General features: G+C 40.0%; 1 protein-coding gene across 1 annotated transcript in view; it reads left to right on the forward strand.

The window, feature by feature from the left end:
- Positions 1-14,263, forward strand: part of PHEX (phosphate regulating endopeptidase X-linked) — a 138,554-nt gene that overhangs the window by 1,165 nt on the left and 123,126 nt on the right. Inside the window, exons 2-3 of the mRNA XM_077807195.1 lie at positions 2,605-2,673; positions 5,363-5,524. Of these exons, the coding sequence (XP_077663321.1) occupies positions 2,605-2,673; positions 5,363-5,524 (231 nt within the window). The remainder of the gene's footprint in view (positions 1-2,604; positions 2,674-5,362; positions 5,525-14,263) is intronic.

Below are 14,263 nucleotides of genomic sequence, written 5' to 3' on the forward strand. Positions count from 1 at the left end.
TTGGTCCTGAACCTGCAAACACTTACACATGAGTAACTGCACATATAAAACAAGGAGTCTCAGGGAATTCAGTTGGACTCTTAATGAGTGTGAAACTTCATACATCCATAACTTCTGGCAGAATCAGGTCCACAGTTTGAGTGCAAAATAGAGTATCACACAGCTAGGAATAATCATAAAAAGAGGGCTTATTTTCTTCTTCTTTGTATTTATTACTTGAAGATAATATATAACCTAAGTCACTAAAGTTCACTGAAGATGCAAGTTCTTTATCCAATGTTTAGACATGAAAATGCAGGCAAAAATATGTAATGCTAAAAAGACAATTATATAAGGATAATAGGGGCCACCCTGCACCTAGTGGTCCATACTCCCACTGACTTCTTTGGGAGCAGGATCAAGACCATCAGCACCCACAGCTCCCCTTCACCTTGCTGGGAGTTTTGGGGGTTCAGCATCTCTGATAATCAATAAGAAGCTGGAAAAATTGTCTCTTTCTGACTAGTGGGGTTTCTTGTTTGTATTTTCTGCACAAAAAAACAAGTTCTGTAGCAAGACTCGAAACAGCTACCAGAGTATATCAGTAAACTTCCAATAGAGTCCTCTTCCAGGAATATCTGACATATATAGGAATGTTGGCATAGCCCTGAACATCCCATCCAACTAGTTACCTCCGCACTGTCACTTTCCATTGGGGGCTCTGTCAGGGGAGGGTAGCTTAAAATTCTGGCTCTGATTCTGTATAAAATGTGCCAACAGATTCCAGAATGGAAATACACTGATTTCAGCCAGGCTCCATGGACACGTCCTTCCCTAATCAACTTGGCCCAGGGCACTTTGAGAACCCAGCTATCAGTTTGTCATTAAACATCTTCAGGAGCCTCATATCCCATATAAATTAGTAATTTATGGCCCAGCCTAATCTCCCGCTCTGGTGGTAGGAGCAGAGGGGAAGGAAAGATCACTCTGCCCATTCCTTCTCTGGCAGCAAGATCAGAGAATAAGGCAATTTAAGGTTTGATTTCAATACCCTTTGCCCCTGCTTCGCTGGTAGCTTTGGACTTCACAAACTGTAAAGCTAGTGAGATTATTTCTGTGGCTTTTAAAGTCTTCTCACATTGAGGTATTTATACCACTTATTTTCTTAGAAGTCTGGAAATAACTTTAAGAAGTAGATGCAGAATAGGTGTAACAGGTAATACAATCGTGATTACATGTAATAATCGGTTCTGGTAACATCAGATGGCAAGACAATTGAGCTGGTCAAAACTTTTCAACTGAAATAATTTCCCTCAAAAAATAGGGTTTAGTCAAAAACAAAAATGTGTTTTTCAAAATTTTAATTTTTTTTTGACAGGAAATTTCTAAACAAATCAAATTTTGTTTTTGTATTGAAATTTTGTTTTGTTTTTTGAAAACCAATAGTTTTCAGATTTCATAAATATCAGATTTCCCCCAGCCCCCTTCTTCCTCTTCTTTTTCCTTTTTAACACTGAGCGCAACAGAACGGATAAGGGCTAGGCTTCTTTTTTCACTTTATAACGTTGTCCCTTTAAATTCTCAGTATCTTTTCAAAAGTTGGAGAAGTTTTGAAATGTTATAAACTAGAAAAAGGAAAAAAAATGAATTCCTCCTAAACATGCAACCTGCCCCCCCAACTACTTTGCGGGGGTGTTATTCATTTTAATGCACTCAGGGAATAGGAGAGAAAGGAGGAAAAACAACAATTTGCACGGTTTTAAAAAATATTTAGAGAAAATTTTGAAGAAACAAAAAGCGATTCCCTTTCAAACCACAAGAAACAGAACCAACTGGTACATTTCAACATTTTTTTTTCATTTCCCCCCCCTCATTGTTATACCAGATCTACAAGACAGCAAAACTCAAAGGATTTATTACTTTAGCCCCCAGAGGAACTGCACGTATATTTTGTGGATAACCTTTTGAAATATTAGACTTGGAAAGGTCTTAAAACCAGTAAAGAAGCTAAAGCACAGCAGCTGTCTGAAGCCTCTGAAAAGCTGAAAATTACTAGGGACACTGTAAAGCCATTTTGTTAATTTTTTTAATTACCGCACTGGTCTTGTTTTAAAAAAAATGCAGTGTTGTGATGCAAGAGAATCTACACAAGGTTGCAATGACCAATGGGTGTGAGATCTTCCAAGCTGGTAAATAAACAATGTGTTGATGTCAGCCCAAGAACTAGCATCTCTGGTACACTGGCCTTCTACCAGTGATGCCCTAGTGTTAGCCATTTAATGTTGTCTGAAGGTGAGGTGCCTGCTTTTTCATACTGCTATTTTTAGACTTATGAAAAATAAAATGGCAGCACGTGTTTCATAGAGTCATAGAATTTAAGGCCATAAAGGACCACCAGATCATCTAGTCTGATCTTCTGTACATAAACAGGCCATTAAACACCACCCAGCACCTACTTAGCAATTTATTGAGACAAGAGGCATTCAGACAGAGTACAAAAATTACATTCTGTAGTATGTATATGGCAGGGTGTTCAAGCTACAGAGTTCATGATGTTTGACTCAAAATGCTAACAATTAATTCATTGCAGTACAAATTATCCCAATTTGTTTTTCCATTTTGCAGTTAGCCAAGGTCTTATAAACCTTCATCCTAAGCAACAGTATTGCTTGACTTCAGAATGCGTTGAAGCTGGTAAGCAACACTTTTCAATCTTGTTTTGTATCATAATTACAATACTTTAGTTGAGAGAAATATGAAATATTGATAGTATTCTATGGTTCCATGACTCCTTTTAACTTAAGAAGGCTTGGTAACAGTGAATACATGTCAAGATAATTTAAAAACCAATGCAGCAGCAATTTACTGTAGTTCTATTTTGCTTTTGTTTTTGTAGTGCTAGCATGTTCTACTGTATCCTGTCTTTTTTTTTTTTTACTTTAGGTCTAGTGTTGGATAAAGTCACTTTTAGGAATGCTCATATTAATGAAATTTCCTTTTCAGTAGCCAGCAAAGTAACTTATCAGCAAAATGTTGATAATCACATAGACGCTGTAGGGCCTGATCGAGCAAATCCTTAATACCATGTGTGGTGAAAATGGCCCTGATGCCACAGCTTGTTGTGTGCAGGCAGACTGCTGTGCCCATTTAGAGAACCATGTGGTCATTTTTTTAGGATATGGTGGCAGTAAATGTTTGCAGGCAAAGGGAATTATAAAGCCAGGGTGACATTTTCTAAACTGCTCAGCTTTGGCTTAATCCTGCTCCCATTGAAAACAGTGGAGGTTGTCCAATTGACTTTAATGAGAGCAAAGTTAGACCAATGCTTAGTACATTTGAAAATCCGCCTGTCAAAGTCAAACAAAGTTGACAATATGGCATCTTCTGGGGTATTTTTTCAGGCCCCATAATGTATGGAGTTTGGATTGCACTTGATTGTTTAGCTGAACGTCTTGAGACTACAGAATTGGTTTGTAATCTCATTAGAATAAACTTTTTCATGAGATTTTCTACAGTTACTATTTCTACTTTGCCTTTTGCAACAACAATTTTTTGGGGGTATTTGGACACTTCTACCTGCAGCTGAACCCTGAAAGATGAGAGAGAGAGAGAGAGAGAGAGAGAAAATAGGAAGCAATAGGGTGGAATAAATTGAGTAAATGTTTAAGAACCACAAAAAAATATGGGGTTTATTTTGAGATTTGGAAAAAACAGGGGCCCATATTTTATCTGAACTGTTTTTCCTGTTTCTTATATTTGTTAGTTGTGCTAATGTATGGCTGACCATAATATTTTTTGCTGCATCAACAAAAATTGTCACTCTGCACAGAGTTTAGAGTCAGAACTGGAGAGCTACTTGACTCAACTGTCTTACTTCAAAAAGCAATGAGTAGTGAATCTCTTCAGTGTATTCTTAAGGTCTAGGTCACAGCTTGTCTTACAACTATTCAAAAGCTGTACAATAATTGCCTAAGGGCAAAGCATCCAGTAAAGATGGGCCCAAGCTATACAGTACTGATGTTCACTTTCAAGGGAGTTCAGAGCTTCAGTTTTAGTTCAAGTTTGTCTCTAATATTTGAGACATCACAAGTGGAGTTCAGAATGTATGGGAAGGTAAAAGGAGGTGGTTGCATGTGTTACAAAGGACAAAGACTATCCTTGGGCTAATATAGAGTATGTTTTATTGATTTCTTTACAAACCTGTGTGTGCTTGCTGGACACTATAAAAGAAGAAACAATGTAACGTTATTTAGGGTGCAAATAGGGACAGTTCTGATTTAGATAAGAACCAAACCAACCTTCATCAAAACTCCAACCAAACCAATCCTGAACTTTCTCTCTTTGTAGCTATCCAATGATCATTTAAAAATTCCACACCGGCAAAGTTATTGTAATGACAATTCCAACCTAAATAAAACTAGCAGGTACTGGAAATATTACCACAGGCTTCCAGTCCAACTTTCAGAGCAAAACTGTTTGGATAAAATTCAAAACGTATGGATGTTTAGCCAAACTGAGCTGAACTTCTGAATCTTTGCAGTTATATCCACCGTAGGTGCAGGTGGCTTCTGCTGTGCCTGAGAGAAGCAATGTTTTTTACATTTCAAATCTATTCTAGTGAAGTGGGGACAAGAAAACTGCTCAGTAACCTGTTCCATGCACACCATCCAAATCAGATAATCTAGCGATCACATGCATATTTATGCCATAACCATTTATTATGGAATTTGATTTTTACTGATAACCAGGAGAGAGATTGTTTGGTATATGGCTCAAAAAAACTTTCTAAAAGCCACTGACTATTAGACTCGATGCCTTTATCAGAAGAGTCTCCTCTCTAATAATAATCAGTGGGCATTCAGTCATAAAGATTAAACAGGAAGTATTTTCTTTCCTCTCTTCCAAGGTAGTAAAGAATTTTACACATTTTCCTTGAGTGCTACGCTGCTGCCGGTAAAGAATGTATAATTTTGAGGTGTTCTAATTACAGCCTGTTTGACATGCTCTGATATTAAATGGCTAGATAGACTTCACTCTGTCCTTGCAAAATGGAGATTCCATTTCTATTCAGGTTCTATAAATTCGATTTTTTTGTAGATCTGGCTGCAGTGATCATCTCATAACAATCAATGGCAGGTTTGTCCAAATTAGTTATCACGATGAATGCACAAATATTTTGGCTGTTATTTGACTTATGCATGGGCAAAGTTAGATTCTGGAAACAGCAAGACCATCACAAGCCAGGGAATGATCTTTATCCTTCAGACGAGGGTGAAAAACCTTGCTGGGATAATGATGTATGTTAACTATCATTTTGGGATATAATCTGTCAGAATTTTAAATGTTGCTGAAACAGTCAATAAATCCATGTGATACTTTACAGCTGCCTCCATCTTAAGTAAAATAAACCAGTCTGTGGATCCCTGTGAGAATTTTTTTCGGTTTGCCTGTGATGGCTGGACATCTAATAATCCCATTCCTGAAGACTCGTCAAACTATGGAGTTTATCCTTGGCTGAGGCACAATGTGGACCTCAAGTTGAAAGGTAAATATGTTCTTTCTGAAAGCAATAAGAGCTCTTTTCACTGCAGCTTGTTAGCTGGCTTTATATAGAATAAATATTGATTCCATGCCCTTCCTTCATTTAGTTTTATGTTGAATAACATCCAACAGAACAACATCACATTCTCTTTTCATTGCATTTTTGTTGATGCTTTTGATAAGAGTTACGTTAACAGAAAACAACATGAGAAAAACACACTGTGTATTGGGGGGCGGGAGAGAGAATGTTTCTGCTGGCAACCCAATGAAACATGAATCCAGTAACGCATTGTGTGTCCAACAGAGAATTATATTGAAGGGAAAGACTGCAGGATTTGATCAGATACTTCTTAGGCCACGTTTACAGCGGGGAAATTTTCAAAACCTTTCCTCACCGGTTCAGTTGAAAGGGAACTAAAATTAATGGGATCTCTGGGATCCATTTTTGCTACTGTTTTTAAAAAGCACTTCTTAATGAAATGGTAGTAAAAATGAGTCTGTCTGTCCAAGCTTTTTCTACACTGGGGATATCACTGGTTTTAACAGTTTGAAGCAGTGTTAGAACTCATGCAATTTTTAAATTCCCTCAGAATAGACAAAGACTTAGGGAAATGCATTAGCCTGATTGTCCCAGAAAGTGAACAGAGAGCTGCCCACATGCTACAAATGTGACTTCTCTGTTACATGTGATTGTCACATGCCCTCATATTTTCCTCGCCAACATATTCTTTTAGAGCAATATTGTGTAGTTACCTTCACTCAATGTTGTTCATGATCTTTTCTCTGCTTTCTGTGTTTATTTGATCACTGATATTTTAAGCCAAAGCTCATTTTACCTGAGGCGGTGGTGTAGCTGTGCCCACAGACTGTTTGAAGAACTATGGTTTGCAATGTTCTGAGCATGTTTACTTAATTTGTTGACGTAGAATGGCAGATCAGATCTTAGTATTCTGCTTCATTTAAATTCCTTTGACAGCTGGTAAATAAGCCATCTAGGTGTGTGGCTCCCATTGAAATACCTGAACTGTCATCAGAAAAACAGAAAACTGTGTATGAGAATGTGCCTCTGAAGAAAAAAATAGCCTGAAGTGGAGCTGTGTAGGGAGGTAGATATTTTTATCTGAACATGACCAGACTTCGTGCTGGACTCCATAGCCGTGCCACCTCAGCAGGAAGTTCTACAAGGAAGAAGGATGATGTTGATTGTTAGGTAGGAAAAAGTGTCAGATTTTTATAATCTTGACTGAAACTGTGAGTCATGTAACGGAAAGGAGACTGTTGTGCAAGATTTAATATTCTCTTTAAAGTGCCTTAACATAGTACAGTGAAAACGTGTTGCTGAAATAACAACCACCTGCTCTGAGCGCAGTAGGGTGGAGAGTGATCGCACTTTTGTGTTGCACTAAAATAAACTTATTGGATTTATTGACTTCAGGGATTTTTTTGGTGCATCTTATGGGCCTTCTCCAACTAACTTTCTTCAGTAAGGTCAGCATACCGTGCACGTTCACTCTAGATACCATTAACTGTTTTTACAGCTGTGCTCAGTTACAAATGCTCCAATGATTGCTGTGTTAGATCTTTCTTGAGGATGTCTCTGAACCAGTAAAACTATTGCTGGAGTCTGGTTTAAGTTTTCCTAATTAAGGTTCCTAATATTACTGCTGCCAAAAGTAGCTTCATGTCGTGCACCGACTGCAACCTTACATAAGCCGGATTTAATTAGCATTGTAGCAAGGTTTATTCAGCCACTGTGGATCGTTACTATAAACTACAATATATGTCACCTCTCACTAGAGCTGGGCAAAATTGTTTGGTGTATTCGCCGAAAAATGCTATATTGCTCAACCCAAAACTTTTTGAAAGTTTGATCAAAAGTTTTCCAGGCCCAGATCGAGAGAAGAGACTGTGTGTGTTTGTTCCCCCTTGTCACCTTTAGACCAGTGGGCAGCACACTTGTCTGGAACATGGGGGACTCAGGTTAGAATGCCCATTCTGGAACAGAGACGTGAACTCTGATGTTCCCCCACCCAGGTGAGTGCCCTAGCCACCAGGCTGCAGGCTATTCTAGGGTAGGCTGGTCTCAATCTCTCCTGCTGAAGCTGCTCCACTTTGTATAAATGCTTACATATTCATTGGAGCAAGGACTTGACTTCTGGTCTGGCCCCTGCTAAGGGAGTGCCCTAACCGTTAGCCAATTGGCTATTCTGTTCTGCTCTCAGTCTTTCCTGTTGAAGCAGCTCCACTTTGTATAATGACAGTAGAATCTCAGAGTTACGAACACCTAGGGAATGGAGGTTGTTCGTAACTCTGAACAAAATGTTACGGTGGTTCTTTCAAAAGTTTACAGCTGAAGATTGACTTAATACAGCTTTGAAACTTTACTATGCAGAAGAAAAATGCTGCTTTTAACCATCTTAATTTAGATGAAACAAGCACAGAAGCAGTTTCCTTCCCTTGTCAAATCTTTTTTAAACTTTCCCTTTAGTTTTTTAATAGTTTATGCTTAACATAGCACTGTATTGTATTTGCCTATTTTTCGTCTCTGCTGCTGCCTGATTGTGTACTTCCAGTTCCAAATGAGGTGTGTGGTTGACTGGTCAGTTCGTAACTCTGGTGTTCGTAACTCTGAGGTTCTACTGCACGTAAAATTTACTGGGCCAGAGAGAGAGACAGAAAATGACTCTATAGCCTAGAGATGCAGGCACGCACCTGGGAGGGTAGGAGATGTGGATTCAAATCCCTCCTCTGAACCAATAGTGCGGAGATAAGATGGTCATCCCAGGCAAGTGCCCTAAACACTACGCTAAGGGGTGTAATTCCTCCATTGCCACGGTTTCAGAACCAACTTTTTTTCCTGAAGTTTTGGTTTGCTGGCCAAACTGAAAAATAAATTAGTCGCTCAGCCCCACCTCTCGCCCTTGTTTTGGGGGATCTTAGCCCTTTTAACAGATAACACTAGTGAAGGATACCATGCTAAACCTCACACTGAAACATTTTTGGGAGGTGGGTTTAGTGAAGCAGGGATCAGCAACATGGAAAGAAAAGGGAAGGGGAATGAGGGGGACAGGGCAGGGCAGAAGAGAATAAGAGGGGCAGGTGTGGAGTGAAGCTGAGGTGAAGAGATTTGGCAGGGAGGGGAAGGGTTGGAGCAAACAGCCAATCAGCACAGGGTAAAGCAGTGGTTCTCAACCTATTTACAGTTATGGGCTGCATCCAATACTACCTCTATGGCCCTGAGGATGTCACATGGGCTGTAGCTCTGTGCTGATTGGGCTGCAAGCAGGCCACAGGTTGAGAACCACTGGGTAGAGAAAGTCCAGTCAAAAGTGTAGGAAATTATCGGAGAGTGCACACTGCTTCTGCTCCAACCGGTGGGAGACTCTGACGGGGTTCTCTCTGCAGTTCCCCCCAGGATGACATAGTGGTGTGGAGGGGAAGCATTGCCTAGGTCCTAGTGCCTCTATATTGTGTGTGTTGTTCTCCGCTGTACAGTTCCCAGCCCCCCTACTCAACTCCATTTTACAACCTCCCACCAGTGCAGCAGTCCCTGCTTTGGCTGCTTCTGCCCCTTTCAATGGGAGTTGATGAGTGCTCAGCACCTTTGGAAATCAGGCCATTTATTTATGGGCCTAAATATGGACTTAAAAACCTAACTTTCGGCACCCACATTGAAAAATTTGGCCTTGGTCTTCTAACTACTGTCAGTGGCGCCTTGCATTCTATTGTAGTTGTCCCTGTTTAACATCTAGTTATAGACTAGGAAAAAAATCTTTAAAGGACTATTTACTACTTAAGTTCCAGGTTATGAAATATTTACCACATGAAAGAAAACTATTAATCTTACTCTGATAACATAGTTTGGGCATGTTTTGTTGTAGCTGTGTCAGTCCCAGGATATTAGAGAGACAGGTGGGTGATAGAATATCTTTTATTGGGCCAACTTGATATTACCTCATCGACCTTGCCTCTCTCATAGTTGGGACAGAAAGTCATGTTTTTAGTATTTATATTCTTTGATGATATGATATCGATGGAAGGCAATTTTTTATGGAATGTTCTCACTTAAAATGAAATATTTTCTGGTCTATTTACTAATCTCTGAATACTTCTCCATTTTAAGAAGAAAATAAGTAATCGGAGGGAGGCTTAGGTAGTGGTTTTTGGAAAGCTTAGTGATTGGATTCTGGTTTTTCAAGGACCTAATCAAAACAGAGTGTGTCTTGGTTTTGGATTCATGGACAACTGGAAATAGAGGGAGATTCCCAAACCTTCGTAGACAGTAGTAGAAGGACTAGAATTGGACGTATCAGAAGCCAGAGATGAGTCCACAGTTAGTACTTTCAGGATTCTGATAAATAAGATCTCAGAATGAGGTAAAGGACAAGGCAGATGTCAGCTTCAGGAGTGGCAGGAGTATTCAAGCAGCCTGTCTGTGAAAGATTCATGGCCTTGATGGTGCATAACAACGAAAGGAGTGGCTGAGAGTGGCAATGAAATTAGGGGATACCCCATGAGCAGTCAATGCCACCCACCTGCATCAATGGGCAGGGTAACTTGAGGCACCAGTGTTGAAAGTGGGACAGTTTCAGTGGCAAGGGAAGGAGACCCTCGCCAATGGATAATAGGAAGCTTCCCCCTAGCCCGGGAGTCTCTGGCACCCATTGGCCAGCTGGGGGAGAGGGGTGCTGATCGGTTACCTTTCCCCAGATCCCAGGACTTAGCCCAGCGCAGGGGCCATGTGGACCCTCGTTTAGCTCCGTTCCAGAAGGCACTGGAACCAATTAAATATCTGGTTATAGGAGAGCATGGATGATGGGCGGATAGCACCCCTTTCTTGTGTTAAAGTTTAAGAAAAGTTCTGGCCTTCCGCTTATATCCATGCATATGTCTATCCTCATTTTGCTTCTGTGTCTACAGCAATTGGCATGTACTCAGTTTGCCCTCTTCTCCACTGGTTACATGCAGAGAAGGGACAAGAAATCTGTGTTTTTTGTTTAGTTGGGTAGGTTATGTTTTAGTTTTGCAAACGTAAAACCAACACTTTTTTTTTTGTATTTTGGTGTAGGGTTTGGGTTTGGGTTCACAGTCCACAGGAATATGAAATAGTTGATGCTTTTAATGTTTTGCCTTACTCACTTATAACAAATTCATACTAAAATAAATAATGTTATTTTCCCCTTTAAATATTTTTTCCATGCTCATAGGACTGAGAATTATTATTTTTTAAACAAACAGACCAAAACCCCTATGCAAACCCCATCCACAACATTTTAACGATATGTAATAGGTGAAATCCTAAACCTATTAAAGTCCATTATAAGACTTCCATAGACTTCAATAGGACCAAGATTTCACCCACTGTCTGGCAGCATACCGTAAACCAGCCTCCAACTTGCCAAAATTCAGATAGGTCATGAATTGAAAAATAGGGCTGTGCAATTTTGGTTTTGACCTAGATTCAGGTGCTACAAATCTAACATGAAACTTCCTGGTTGATATTTTTGGAATTATATGGAGTTTTGGTTTGTCTTTTGTGTATCCTCTAGTATTTAACCGTTGCTGGCTGACTGCATGATGAGAGACAAAGTTCGTGAGGTAATATCTTTTATTTGACCAACCTCTGTTGGTGAGAGAGACCAGCTTTCAAGCAACACAAAGCTCTGAAGTTTGTGTCTCACCAAAAGAAGCTGGTCCAATAAAAGATATTACCTCAGCCACCTTGTGTCTCTCATCTCTTGGGACCAACACAGCTACAACAATACTGCATAGGCTGTATGATGTCTAATATAAGACCACATTTGATTTGCAGTTATATTAGGTGCACTTCAAAAGTTTCCATCAGTTTGATGGAGGTTGTCAGTTCCAGTAGAGTTCCCAATTTTTAAGTATAGCAAATAGCTCTCATAGCAGTAGAATCTGTCAAAATGGAAGAAACATTTTAGGTGGGGCCCAAGTTGTTTAAAGAGAAGATCTTACACACTACTGCTGTTCAAGGTGAAATAAAGTGGAGTTTGCACTCTCTCTCTCTGTAAATGGGTTTCGTTTACCATGACATTTCCTGCTGAGTTATTTCAGTTCCAACTAAATTTCCATGTTGATCATTGACGTTTGTTTAGCATTTCGGAGCACTGTATAATCTTAGTATTTAAATGCGGGTGATACTTTGCAAATTATGCAAAACTGGAATCCTGGGGTGAGTAAATCAGGACTCATCACCTGCAGTGCAATTTAATCAGCACTATACTATTTCTTTTCCCCCACCTGAAGTCTGCAGAACAACAATGTGCAGCTGTTTATGTGGCCAGGCAGGAAGCAATAAATTACAAAATTGTGCAAACATTCCTAAATCGCAGCATTGCATAGGAGGCTATTTAGAATTATATGAATGGTATGTAAAGGTGTCTTTCAGGCCTTCACATTTATAACTGTGGAAACCATTCTGCAGATTTTATCCCATATTGATCCTGGCACCTATTTCAGTCTAATTTGTTGATCTAAGCTTTTTATCATTGCTGTGTTCAGATGAAAATCCTTTTAAATAAAATGAGGCATTCCCACTAGGGCTAATGTAGAGAAACAGAAGCCTCTTTGGGAGATATTAAATATGGTAATTCAAAGAACAGGAGATGGACAACAAAGAAAACAACTTTGCAGTGTAGTCAGTCTTTCACAAGATCATTTGCAAGAATTGTCTGTAAAGACAACTTTTTCATTTACATGACTTCAGGAATGTAAAAATATCCCTTGAATGCTGAGATTTAGGGGCTTTAGGACAGTTGTGCTCATGGATTCCTTTCTTTCTAGCAGATGCTAGAAGGCAGCTGTGAGTAATTGCTCTTCTGCTCTAAGGGATCTGCTATGCTGGTTTCGATAGGGTTCCATTCTATCATCCCTCTCCTTTGACTGACATATGGGACCATTTGGATGGGTAGAGTTTGGGCTGTGGTATTGGTATACAATTGACACTCAGCTATAGACTTTAACCTCATCCAGCCACTGCTGCAGAAGATGAATGGCTACCCCAGAGTCTATGAACTTGGGGCATGGCTAAGAGCTAGCTGATTAACACATATTCATGATGAGACAGATATGATATTAATAGGATAGGGAAAGCAACCAGAAAGAGTGGAGAAGTTTACCGCCAATAGCTCGCTGAAGTGTTGTTGGATAGCTTGCTGGTCCAAGATGTGCAGGTAGAAGCAGACACCAATTATGTTTTTTATCCCTTTTGTTTAGCCTTCCTTTTTTGTGGGGACCTTGCTGCAATGTCCCATGCCTCTGTCACCTCATGAATGGGTTACTGTGATGTACTCTACAAGGGCTCTGCATGAAACTTTTCAGACATTGCAGGTACTGTTAACATGCATCTACCTGTCAATGAAGCTGTACTTCCCATAAGAAGCCCCTAACGACCTCCTGTGCTCTGTGATCTGTGCTGGCAGCCAATTGATTCTGGGTGAAGTTTAGGGTGTTGGTGCTGATTTATAGAACCCCTCAATTGCTATTCTAGGTAGAGCTCGTTGGAAAAATTCAGACAAAACACCTTCTTCTAAGAATTTTGCTGATTTGTCAGAATTGAAACATTTTGTGGAGATGGTTCAATTTCAGGCAGGGATCCAGTGGAATGTCAGAAGCCTGTCCAGTTTCCTACCAGCTAGCCTACCCTGTTGGGGACATCAGGGCTTCAAGGGTCCATGGCTTTGGGACAGCCCAGCTATGCAAACTGCCTGGAAGTCCTGGGGTCCCAAGCTCCAAGAGTCCATGGCTTCAGGCAGTTGAGCCATAAAGACTGCCTTGAGGCCATGGCTCCATTTTCGTTCATAGGCAATTTTGAAATTTGTCTGTTTTCATTCCAAAAGGGGAAGAAAATCAAATAACTCTAATTCTAGAAAAAGCATCGGTCCCCTGATTTAAACAATAGGAAGATGTTCTTGGTTGAGGGAGGCTTGACTCCTGAATGCATTTCCTTGGTTCACCAAAGATACAGTGACCTTTAGGGCACACTGCAAAACTCATCTCTTCTCTAATGGGTTCGCAAGATGCGGTAGGAAAGTCTCATTATGATAAAAAGGGAGATAGAAAGTTTATAGATTATAAACATTGGATCAATTTGTATGGATTTTAAAAAATGTTTTGCGTGTGTGTGTGCAGAGTTTTGAATAAATGTTTATGAATAAAAATAATTATTATTCATGTTAACACCTCAGGGTCTCAGTCTTACCTTACTAAACAAATCTCCAGGTGACTGCAATATACCACAGCCCTCTTAATTATATAGGACCTAAAAATTTTTACACAATATTTCACAAAAAGTGTGGCAAGGCACCTCTTTTGCCACATCAGCTTCAGCTTTTCTCACTTTGGCCAGAAGGGCTGGAGTAAATCAGTCCTATGCTGGAGGTTTTTAATTCTTAACTTTGGCCTATTTACAGTGGGCCTCATGGTAGGCCCAAGTAGTTCTTTTAATAAAAACAAACAAACTCCACAATACAAAAGAAATACATTTCCTTGCCCCTCACTGGACCATTGACTCATTATGCTGGTTTCTGGTTGTCAGCCCTTCCCCAAATAGAAGTAAACTCAGTGTTTCCCCTAAAGGGAGGCAAGTAGCTCCACCTAGGAAAAGCCTTTTCTCCCTGCTGTCTCTAGGGTTGCCAATTTTCTAATCTCACAAAACCGAACACCCTTGCCCCGCCCCTGCCCCATCTCCGGGGCGCTGTCCCTGCTCACTCTATCTCCC

Source organism: Eretmochelys imbricata, chromosome 1 (assembly GCF_965152235.1).
Source record: "Eretmochelys imbricata isolate rEreImb1 chromosome 1, rEreImb1.hap1, whole genome shotgun sequence".
Classification (NCBI taxonomy): Eukaryota; Metazoa; Chordata; order Testudines; family Cheloniidae; genus Eretmochelys; species Eretmochelys imbricata.